The 12276-nt window shown below is 43.0% G+C and overlaps 1 protein-coding gene across 1 annotated transcript in view; it reads left to right on the top strand.

Moving 5' to 3' along the window:
• The first annotated feature begins 677 nt into the window (after positions 1 to 677).
• vps13d (vacuolar protein sorting 13 homolog D) overlaps positions 678 to 12276 on the top strand; it is a 90688-nt gene continuing 79089 nt past the window's right edge. The window contains exons 1-10 of the mRNA XM_083769549.1: positions 678 to 1188; positions 1596 to 1825; positions 2773 to 2850; positions 7453 to 7643; positions 8045 to 8125; positions 8758 to 8874; positions 9720 to 9824; positions 10687 to 10857; positions 11452 to 11552; positions 11838 to 12006. Of these exons, the coding sequence (XP_083625675.1) occupies positions 1729 to 1825; positions 2773 to 2850; positions 7453 to 7643; positions 8045 to 8125; positions 8758 to 8874; positions 9720 to 9824; positions 10687 to 10857; positions 11452 to 11552; positions 11838 to 12006 (1110 nt within the window). The 5' untranslated portion in view covers positions 678 to 1188; positions 1596 to 1728. The remainder of the gene's footprint in view (positions 1189 to 1595; positions 1826 to 2772; positions 2851 to 7452; positions 7644 to 8044; positions 8126 to 8757; positions 8875 to 9719; positions 9825 to 10686; positions 10858 to 11451; positions 11553 to 11837; positions 12007 to 12276) is intronic.

The following is a 12276-nucleotide window of genomic DNA, read 5'->3' on the forward strand; positions in this document are numbered from 1 at the left end:
ACGCTGGGACGTATCCTCAGTGATGTATCCCAAAGTCATCGGGGTTTCGGGCCTCTCGAACATCACACCCCTCACTCAGGTGACCCAGCCGGGGTGATCAAGTTCCAACTTACGTCCCATGCAGTAGCTGCCCTCGTCAGTCCCATTATGGCCACACAATCCATTGCTCCGGAACTACTCTGCCGGGACTGGGACTGGGAGGTAGATCAATCTATTATCTGGCATGTGGAATGTGGGGGAGCGGAGCTATCGCGCCGGTTCAGTCTATCCTTCTTTATACTCTATGTCTATGGTTCACATGGGTGTGATTTTTGTTGTTGATTGCCAACAATGAGAAAAATCACACCCGTGTGAACTGCAACAAGCAATGCCTGGCCCCGTCTTATGGATTCTTGCAGCTATATTTTGCTTGTGTTTTTTCTTCAAAAAGCTTTCAACATGCATGGTCTTTATTCAGTGCGTGGTGGCCTTTCCACCGCTAGATGTCCCCAGTGTTCCTATAGCAGAGAGGAGACTTGAGACATTATATTTTGTTTTTGTCACGTGACCGGAAGTTACCCGTTGGAAGTCCACCAGTAGGAAGATACAGTGTCGTTGTTATTTACGTCCGCTGGGCTAGTGTCCATGTAACTTTGGATTCATTCTGCTAATTCAATTAGAACAACAAAGATAATATCCTGGAAGGAGTGACTTTATTTGCTCTCTCTGTGAACAAACAACGCGGATACGGATATAACTGCTTGGCTGTCATTGCACTTTACTGTCATCTCCTCCTCCGCGGCGCGGCTGTCTGTCATTCTTTCGGTTTGGGACAGTTGACATTAGCTAACTGTTAGCCTGGGATCACAACCTTGTCCACAGGCGTTGTGTTGTTCTTGTGTTGTTGTTGTTGGCGTCTGGTCTGGTGCTGCTAGACAGCCTTCTGTAACACGCGACTTTTCCCATTTAGGACGTCCTGTCCTGGTTTTTTGTTTTAGTACTGTGGCGTCGAATCTGACAGTCAGATGACTGTAGTCTGACCTCACCTCACGCCATGCAGCTGAGGAGTTGACCAGTGCATTCCTCCCGTCCGGACATGACATGGACAGCATAATACACCGTCGGGCTTCAGCTTGAACAGCTAGGGACTCCAGATGTCTTATTGCTCCATGTCTCCATGAGGACTTTAGCGGTCGTCCTCACTTTGCAGTGAGTCTACAAAATATCATAACAAGGACGTTATTGTAAAGGAGAATAATATGACCAGGACAAGTTTTGTCCCAATAGTTATATTATAGTGGTGGACAATTTGGCCCAGATAGTTGCTGTATACCTGACCTGTACATATTTAGTCAAATATAGACGCTCCTTGTCAAAATATGCTAACCTACTAAAGTGAATGTTCCTCTGTGCAATGTGCACTTCAGTTACACTACATGGAGTATGATTTTAAGTCAAGTTCAATGTTTGTGGCATTTTGAAGGGGGGAAACATTTCTGGGGCATAGATCACTTTCCTGTCTGTCACACATGTGTCCAACAAGATCCTGTGACTCTGTTGCTGTAGCTGAATATTGTATGTTTAGGTTAATTATTTTTGGTTGCTCTCTATACTAGACACTGAATAACCTCCACCGTTGGTGGAGGCTGGTGGATGTAAAGCCTGAGAACCTTCATCGTCCCAAGATTTCCTCCCACAACTTTATCTTTGAGCCTCTCCCCCACTCCCTCTCCTCCTTGAGTCCTCGCCATGTTGGAGGGACTTGTGGCCTGGGTACTTAACACATACCTGGGGAAATATGTCAGCAACCTAAATACAGACCAGCTCTCCATCGCCCTCCTTAAAGGTAAAAACAGCATGCATGTGTGTGTGGTGGTGTTTATTGTGTTATTATTTATGCCTTGGATGAGATGTGTGTGTGGAAGGTAAATTGGGAGTGCATTTGCATACATACAATATTTTATACATGTATACATACCGCAAGTTATGTATTTGTAACAACCTGGATTCGAAGTTTGGTCTCCTGGCTGCAAGGGGAAACCAAACTATAGGGCCCGACCGATATGGATTTTTGTGACCGATACCGATAACCGTTTTCTGAGAGAGGACCATCACTGATAACCGATATGCAACCGAATCTTTCAACAGCCTTTTTCTGTGTGGATTGTGCAAATATTTTACCGGTTATGATTTATGTAAAGGTGCAGTGACAGTAGTAGTTTTTAAACCAATGACTTCATTCAATACTTGTTAAAGAGTAGTTTGGAGTGACACTGACACACTACACTACACTACCGGCACCATTGGCATCACAGTTTGGCACAGCCAAAATGGGCTGTATTTCAAATGAACTTCCGAACAAGAAACGAGGAGCCCTGACTGAGTTACATCGGTATGTAATACCGATACCGATACATATCGGCAGACATTTCACCGATACGATATGCTCCGATATGCCAAATGAGGCGGCCATATCAGCGGCCGATATTATATCGGTCGGGCACTAAACCAAACATTGTATCGCTCATCCAGGAGGGATGAGCTTTTGGCCAAGGGAAATATCGTGCGTGCGTGTGTGTGAACGTGCTTTGTCAATAATGTGATCTATTAAAGCGCATCACCCCCACACTGTACATAATTTTGTGTTCATATCTTCGAACAGGTGAGGACTAATATATATATAGTTCCCCAAACAAGAATGTCAGATAATGTAATAATAATAGATTTATGATCCATAATGTAGGGAAGTCATGAAACTAGACGTTTGTTCAGTAGGTTTCTTGCTCTTCTCAGGGGCGGTGGAGCTGGAGAATCTCCCTCTGAGGAAGGATGCTTTGCGAGAGTTTGATCTTCCCTTTGAAGTCAAAACAGGTGAGTAGTTTTCATAAAAAAACCGAGTTATTATAATTGAGCCAGACACTATAACAACCCTCACTCAAGATTATGGGATAAAACTTCTTTGTTAATACCCTGGTCATGTTTGTTTTGGCAGAACAGAATTGAGTAGTAGCCGAATTGTCCAAATACATGGTTGATTCAACCAATGGCCTCCTCTTCTATCTAATTTGAATGACATTTGAGGTGAAGTGGATACGTTTTCCATCAACTCTTGGTTGTCTTCTCCCTGCTCAGCACTGGTGGACAATGGACAGTAACGAATCACATTTACATTTTGAGGGGAAATTTAATATATATTTTTTTAAAGATTTGTTTCTTTTGGGGGGCTTTTTATGCCTTTTTATTGATAGGGAACAGTAGTCAGACAGGGAAGGGGGAGAGAGATCGGGAGTGACACGCGGCGGGAGTCGAACCTGCGTCATGCCGTCCGGCTGCCGCCCGGGCCGAAATTTCATATTTTTAATACAGCAATGGATTGATTAAAGAAAAACACATGCACATTTGTTTTGTTTTAAAAAGCATGTACCGGTACTGTACTTTTGAATACTTATGTATTTTTTAAAGCAAGTACAATTTTGATGTAGCAATTTTCTCTCATTGTTGAGTAATATTTGATCAGGAGTATACTTTGTCTCAAGTACTGAGCACTGCTGCTCAGCAGTCATCTCATGAGTCTGTCAGTCTATTCAGGAAATGCCAGCAAATGGAATCTGGATTTTCTTGCCTAGTAACTGTGGTATAATCTAGACTGGAAAGACACACCTTGTCTTGCATGACTTCAATCATTCTAGTTATGTCGCATTTTGTACAGTTTATATGACCTTGTCAGCTATCTGTTTTGCAGGCTGCTGCTCAAGTTAATTGGTTTACAGTACATAATATTGCATATTTCAATAGAGGCATTGGACACAGAATGTCTTTGTAGTTCTCTTTCTTCCAGTGTGGCTGACTGGTACCTTGGTAGGCCTGGGAGATAATGACTTAAATTCAATATATATATATCAATATATTTCAAACGTTTTGCCTCGATTCTGTTTAAATAAGAAATGGGGGAAAAAGGTTAAAATAGCAGATCCATATCTAAAAGCTGACAATGCGTTGACAAAGCTTGCAACACTACACTGTTTCACAGCTTATTGGGATCTGGGATCTCGGGAGGCAATTCGATGACGGGACTGTTACTTTTTTTCAAGATACTTGGTAGATGATTGGATGGGACCGTCTGTCTATCACCGTGTTGGCGTGCAAACACAACCAATCATATTTACGTGACGTAGGAGGAAAGCCATAGACATATTTCTCGTCCGTCGTACGTCCGAAGGTGTCGCACGCCAGAATCGATTTTTCGCAAGACCGACCGCAGATCAGCGTAGCCGAGCAGCGCCCCAAAAAAAAACTACAACACAACAGCTGCTTCTATATAGCATCACATCCGGTTTCGCACATATCCCGCCCTTAGCTCACGCTGATTGGTTCGAACCACGGAGCGGTTCGGTGTTAGCTCAACTCCCTGAGAGATCCCAGATGGATGCTGTGTTGTGGAACATGGTTACCCAATACCGCCCCCATCTGGCAGAGTCAGGTTAATGAACTTGTCTATTGGCTATTTTTTGTAATTCTCTGTATTAGATAGACTGCATGTCATACAGACTGCATGTCATACAGACTGCTGTAGTTAAGCCCCTTCTCAAGAAACACAATCTTGATCCCTCTGTTTTGGGTAACTATCGACCCATTTCAAATCTACCCTTTCTGGGCAAGGTTTTAGAAAAATGCATCTTTCATCAATTGGATGTGTTTCTACAGAACAATAATGTGCACAACAAATTCCAATCTGGCTTTAGGAAAGGTCACAGTACAGAAACAGCACTTGTAAAAGTAATGAATGATCTTAGGGTGTCTGCTGACAAGAAACATGTACCCGTTCTCTTACTTCTAGATCTAACGGCTGCATTTGACACGATTGATCATTCAATTCTAATACAGCGTCTGGAGCACTGGATAGGCCTGTCTGGTACGGCCCTGTCCTGGTTTTCCTCCTACCTATCAAATAGAAGTTACTTTGTCAATCTAGCCGAGTTTGACTCAGACAAACACGACATCAGTTCTGGTATTCCACAGGGCTCGATTCTTCTCCTTGTACATACTGCGAACTCATTGCCAATCACGGAGTCAATTTTCATTTCTATGCTGATGATACCCAACTATATCTTTCTGTGGCTCCAGTGGCTAATCCACGCCTTTGTTTTTTCTCGGCTTGATTACTGCAATGCACTTTTTTCAGGACTGCCTAAGAAAACAACTGACAGATTACAACTTGTCCAAAATGCAGCAGCCAGAGTTTTAACTAGAACTAAGATGAGAGAACATATTACTCCAGTATTTTTTTTTCTTTTATATCTTTTGTCCCACGATTTTGTAACCCATTTTTCACCTCTGTGTCAATCATCCTGTGATGTGATCCTTGGCTCTACACACCCTCCGCCAACCTAGGGAGAGCAACGGACTTAACTCATGCTTCCTTCATGCTTGAGTGTCCAAGTTGCTCCTTTACACCTGACAGGGGGGAGTTTCCCTGGTTGGACGTAGCGCGTGGAAGGAACACGTTATTCCAACCAGTTCCTTTCCCCTCCATCAGGCGTCCCGGCTGGCCAGGGGGAGGCAGTTTAGAGACCAGGATTACTGCATGTTTTTGTGAGGGTACCTACCCTAGGGGACACGGGGAGAACATGCAAACTCCACACAGAAAGGCCCTTTCGCCAACCCCGCCTTCGGGTATGGGCACTGATGACGCGGAGGAGGAAACACGCCGCCAGCACCCACAGCGCCTCGAGCGGGAATCGAACCCAGGACCTTCTAGCTGTGAGGCGACAGCACTACCAACTGTGCCACCGTGCCCCCTGTACTCCAGTTTTGGCATCACTGCACTGGCTTCCGGTTGTTTTTAGGATTGATTTTAAAATTATTTTACTTGTCTATAAAGCTCTCAATGGTCTCGCACCTTCCTACCTACATGACTGCCTGCCTAAATATGTCCCAAACCGCCCCCTAAGGTCTTCCACTGCTGGCCTGCTCGCTTTGCCTAAAAAAATGGCAACTAAAAAATACGGGGAAGCAGCTTTTTGCTTCTACGGGCTGTCGGCATGGAACAAGCTCCCACTGTACCTTCGTCAGGCAGCCTCTGTAGACATTTCTAAAGCTCAGCTCAAGACCCACTTCTACAACATTGCTTTTAATTGATCTTTTATTTTTTATTTATTATTATCTTTTGTTATTCATGTCCTCACTGTATTGCATTACTGCTTGTTTTTTGTCGTTGCCTTGCTTTTCTTTTATTCTCCATTGTTCTGTAAAGCACTTTGAGCTGCATTTCATGTCATGAAAGGTGCTATACAAATAAAGTTTTATTATTATTATTATTATTCAACATGTACATAGGAATGTACCGGCCTCCTTCATTTGCTATTTTAACGAACTATTCTCATCCAGCCTTTATCTTGCAGCCTCAGCTGTGGAATGTGACCCCTGTTGACACCGTCATGCTCCTACAGTATGTGTACTGGGGGCTATTTGAGCAGACCGTTGCATTCTCTTGAGCATTATTTGGTTCTCAACCCAGGGGTCCTTGCTAAAATTAGATAATATTGCATCAAAACAATGTAACCTCTTTAAGCTTGTATACATCGGCTATTTTCAAAAGATCTTTGACAAAATGTTCACATTTTGGAATATGTCCTTCCCTGGCACAAAATATTTTCCATATTTATTTTGGGATCCTTGACATGAAAACGTTAGAGAACCAGACAACGTGTGCTCTTGTGATTACTTCTCCTTTTCTGGCATACTTTATAAAGGGCAATAAAATACAGTACCCCATCCATCACCCTATAATGGTCTTAATAACCACAGGGACATATTCTAGGGCCATTATACTTCATCCGTATCGGGGTGCAACACCATGCAGAAGCAGAGAACTATAAATCACTATCAGTGTTCACTGTATTCCATTCCAATTGAGATTCTTATTCCAGTTCATTGTGAGTGCAAAATACATGTTTGAGGGTGACAAAAAAGATTTTAATGCTTCGAATTTGCTGGATTTAATTATGGAATTTCTTTGACAGTATTTGTAGATTCTCCTCAAATATGATGATGATGTTCAGGATGCTCTCTTTTTCATTTTTTTCTTTCATTTTTAAATTTTTATCCCAAGATTTTGTAACCCATTTTTCACACCTGTGTCAAATTATCTAATGTGATCCTGGGCTCTACACACCCTCCGCCAACCTGGGGAAAGTAATGGACTTTAACTCATGCTTCCTTCATGCATGAGTGTCCAAGTCGCTCCTTTAAACCTGACAGGGGGGAGTTTCCCTGTTTGGACATAGCGTGTGGAAAGAACACGTTATTCCAACCAGTTCCTTACCCCTCCATCAGGGGATCAGCTGGCCAGGGGGAGGAAGTTTAGAGACCAGGATTATTACATGTTTTTTGTGATGCTCTCTTCAATGTAATTTCAGTTTGGTTTTCAGTCGATCCCTTTCATCTGATATGGTCCGATGTTGTTGTTTTCAGGCTTCATTGGGAAGATCACACTCCAGATCCCTTTCTACAGGCCCCACAGTGACCCCTGGGTCATCTCAATGTCACAGCTCAACCTGATCATCGGCCCAGCCCTGGTCCATGAGTATGACGAAGAGATGGAGAGGGAGGAGGAGTTAGAACGCAAGAAACGCCTCCTCAAGGCGCTGGAGGACAGATGGAAAGTGGGTAAAACATGACCCACTTTAGTTGAAACCCCAGCATTAATATTCTGGGGGAAACATTGGCCAAAGATAGCAGATCTACAAGGTCATGATGTGTTACTTTTCTTTGTGGCAAAACATACAACTCTTCTGACTATTATTATTTATAAAATCCATAGATTCTGAAAATAGCAGAGCTTGTAGATTTATTTTCTAATTTCCGCTACCTTTGTGTGACACTCTTGTACAACGAAGTAAGGCATTCATTTACAAGCAAAAACACGAACAGTTAAAATATGGAGATACAATGTTTATGCTGGACAGCCAGCCCTAAGTGTTCCTTATTATTATTAGACAAATATGCTGTTCTATAAACAGTGGAGAAACTCACAGAGAAAATTTGTTTGATATGTCTTTCCCAGAGCGAGTGTGAACAGAAGGGCGAGTCCTACTGGTACTCCGCCACTGCCTCTGTGGTCACCAGGATCGTAGAGAACATTGAGGTAAGCTGTCTGATTGGAGCAAGACACAAGACAGTGCCAACTGCATACAGAACTTTTGCCTTTTGCCTTAACGCTATCTCTACCACTAGCTGTTAGCATAAACCCCAGTTCCCAGTGCCAGCATACGCGTTCACGGAGTTCCCCCCCCCCCCCCCCCCCCCCCCACACACACACTTGCTACACATTGGAACAAGCACACACTGTTTACCTTTCGTCAGAAGCCTTTATATGGCGGCAGCATCGCGGTACAAAGGCACAAATTAAATCCGAAACATACTGTTTATAAATAAAATGTACTGCTAAAAAGAATTCGGATATCTTTGGAGTTCCGGACCCGAAAAGAAATCGGAAACGACTGCTATTGTCTGCAACCAGTGGGTTGAAATTCTTTTGAAAAAACATTACATTTGTTTATAATTCATCGTATATACATGCTTTTTATTTATTTAAAAAATATATACATATTTCTGACAGAAGGCGTTGAGGGCTGATTTCACCCCTCTGCTGTATTTGTTTAGCCTGTTAAACAACTCCCCCTTTGCTAGACAAACATTCTGCTCGCAGAATGAATGCAATGTTTTGTTTGTTTGGAATCAAACTTAAAATGTGTTGTCTGTCTTGTTACCATATAGCTGAAAATCCAGGGTGTACACCTGCGATTTGAAGATGACTTTTCTAATCCAGAAAAACCATTTTCCTTCGGTGTCTGCATCAACAATGTAGCAGCTCAGAATTCCTCCAAAGAACCAGTAAGTAAGACAGAAAAGCTCAAGTAAGGTATTTGCTGCTTAAAATTAATACACATCTTCTTTTGTATTATATGCATGAATTGGTCATCTTGCCTTTCCCATGTGTTGTGCAGTTGATAAATCACTGCTTTACAGGAAATTTGACTTTTAAATGTTAGTGTGCTCCACTGTCATTAGGAGAAAAATACCGATTTGTTTGACGTAAATACTCCATTCAGTGTCAATAGGAATTACATTTTTGTATAAGACGAAAATACCGATTTGCTCGTCCACATATGACGTACATTTTCCGGCCACTGCTACAGAGCTGACAATGAGGTTATATCTTGGCCCAGGCCGTGGCGTAACGGTCTGGGCACCTGACTGGTAATCCAGTCGCAGTGTGCCGCGGGTTCGACTCCCGAGCCCGACACGGCCTTTACTGCATGTCTTCCCCCATCTCTCTCTCCCGTTTCCTGTCAGCCTACTGTCTGTCCCTTCAAAAAAAAAAAAAAAAAAAGAGGTTATATCTTCCCTTCTTCTCTGGAATCCTGCCTCAAAGCAGACCAGAGCTAGAAAACTGTCGTTCCCTGATGTCATCGCTAGGGACAAATGCATCAGTAAGCAGGAACTGGGCATGGCAATGAAGGACCGGAAAGTCTGGCGTGGCATTGTGAAATCCATGATCTCGACCGCGGTCGGAAAACGATGATGATGACGTAAATTCTCCATTCATTGTCAATGGGAATTTAATGTTTGTGTAAGACGAAAATCTACACTAATAGCTGAATATAGGTGGGGCTAGTGGCCCTCAAAAACTGTTTGTGGAAACTTAACCCAGCTAATAGATTTTGTCCTACTGGCAGGCCCAGAAGCTCTTCAGGCAGAAACAGCTGGAGATTTCAGATTTCAGCGTTTACTGGGATACAGAGTGTGAAATGCTGGGAAGACTTCCTGCCAATCAGATCCAGGTCAGTCACCCATGGGGAGATTTAATAATAATGTCACTGACTGAGAACACAATGAAAACTCAAACACCGAAGCCGTCTGACGGAATCCCGGCCTAGACTATAATACAGTCTAGGCCGGGCCTAGAGTGATCAACCATAGCATAGAGAAATCATACGTACTGTATATCCAGGGAGCAGCATCAGAAATATAAAGAGGTATAGAGCAAATAATACCCCTGGCAGTGATTTCAAAATGCCCTCAAAATCAGAGGTAGAGCAGCTAAAATTGCTTTCCGTATTGCCCCTATTGGCCTAAATATAAGAAATATCCTAAAAAAGGGGGTCATATTATAATCGGGGACTAGACTATTTGACATTCAATGTTCTTTTTCCACAAATGAGTCTTGAAAAATGGGGGTCGTCTTATATTCGGGACAATATGGTTTTGGACGTGCAGCCAAATCATATTGCATCGCAGAACCAATGCTAAGAGAGTCCGCCCTGAGACTGGGAGGTTGGGGTTCGATCCCCGGCCGGGTCATACCAAAGACTTGACACTCGGCATCAAGGGTTGGATTGGGGTGTACTTGTACTGTACATCAAGCTGCCTCACGCTACAGAAACAGGAGATAGGCTCCTGCCCTATGGGCCTCATGGCTCGGCAAGGCTACTTATTCATGTTGTGACGGTTATCAGGATTGGGTTTCACTTCAGCATAGCAGTGCTGATTCAGTTTCCTGTACAGTAAGTAAACTAGACTTTGAGGACATCCCTGGTTTAAGGAAACATCCATTGAATTAATGGAAAATGTGTGACAATTTTCTCCACTGCCAGTGAACTAATGGTAACGATTCACACTCATCATCATTTCCTGGTTGTGCAGGATGCCATGACCAAGTGCATGCAGACTCGTGAGCACCAGTACATCTTTGAGCCTGTGTGCGCCTCCGTATTGCTGAGAAGAAATGCGTCCAAAGAGCCACTGAGGTCCCGCCACACCCCGCGAATTGAAGCCCAAGTTCAACTGGAACCCATGAACTTACGTCTATCACAGGTTTGTCACCATTTCACCTAGTGACCTTGTGCCTCCTATGGTATTTCTGAGTGATTCATTCATTGCCTTAGGTTTCACCTGCACTGCTGCCTTGTTTTCGTCTACTAAAACTATGACAAAAAGTGTTCGTCGACTACCTTTTTCCACTGACGAAAACTAAGCTACGGTGACTAAAACTAAGACTAAATATAGTGACATTTTTGTCAACAAATAAAAACTAGACTAAAATGTTAGGAAGGGACTAGTGGACAAGAGATCCAGTATAAGTCATATTACACTTGGTTGCATGCTGAAAATAGCCGATCTACAAGCTTCGTTGTGAGCTTGTAGTAAGTTTGAGCTTGTAGTAAGTGTAAAATCAGTCATTATTTATGACGGCATCAGCGCCCACCAAAATACATTTAGTCGACTAAATCAACTGTAGATTTAGTCGACTAAAATCTTATGACATTTAGTTGACTGAAACTAGACTAACAGTAAAACATTTCAGGTGACTAAAATGTGACTAAAATTAAGTGAAAACTATTCAAGAGACTATGACTAAAACTAAAATAGAAATTTGCTGCCAAAAACAAAACGCTTGTTTGTTGTTAGATCCAGTACCAGCAGATCATGGCTTTCCTCAAAGAGCTGGACCGAAGGGAGAGAGAGATGCACTACCGCCAGTGGAGGCCCAAAGTTCCTGTTATTGGGAAGTATGTTCACACATGATGTCATTAGAGTTTTGATCATTTCTATTTAGAAGAGACAATTCAATTCAATTCAATTCAATGGGCTTTATTGGCATGAGAAAACATACGTTTACATTGGCATGGCCAAAGCATTTCCGGGGGTCCCCAGCCAAAAAGTTTGAGAACCCCTCCATTAGTCCAACCCTTGAAATCCTAACCCTGAAGGGAAAATGACTGCCAGTTTAACATGTGTCATGGGACTGATTCAATTGGCTACTGATTAATCTAGTCTGTTGTGTGTCCTTACAGTTGTCGTCAGTGGTGGCTGTTTGCTCTCCATGCCAACTTCAATGAGATCAGGGAGCAGCGTCGGAGAGGCAGCTGGTCCTTTGCCCTGCGGCGAGCACGGGACGCCCTGCTCTACACCAACCTCTACTTCCAGAGGCTGACGGGAACACCCCTCAGCCCAGACGAGGAGGTAAACACTTTAACGCATTCTGGGCGGGAACCCCTTTTGGTGTTTTAACATTATGTCACACTTTAGCTATTGAAAAATAGCAGATCTACAAGCTCGTAGCTTGTACTGTAGGTCTGCTATTTTTGAAAAATCGTGAAAATGTGGTGCAAATCTTTGAATATACTGTATATTCTTTCAGAGCGAATTTTTTTTACTCAAATATGTGCTTCTGCGGGGTCCCTGGAACAACATATTTTCAGATGGGGGTCGGCGGCCAATTAAATATATTTT

Source organism: Protomyctophum parallelum, assembly GCF_964188405.1.
Source record: "Protomyctophum parallelum genome assembly, chromosome: 7".
In the NCBI taxonomy this organism is placed as follows: Eukaryota; Metazoa; Chordata; class Actinopteri; order Myctophiformes; family Myctophidae; genus Protomyctophum; species Protomyctophum parallelum.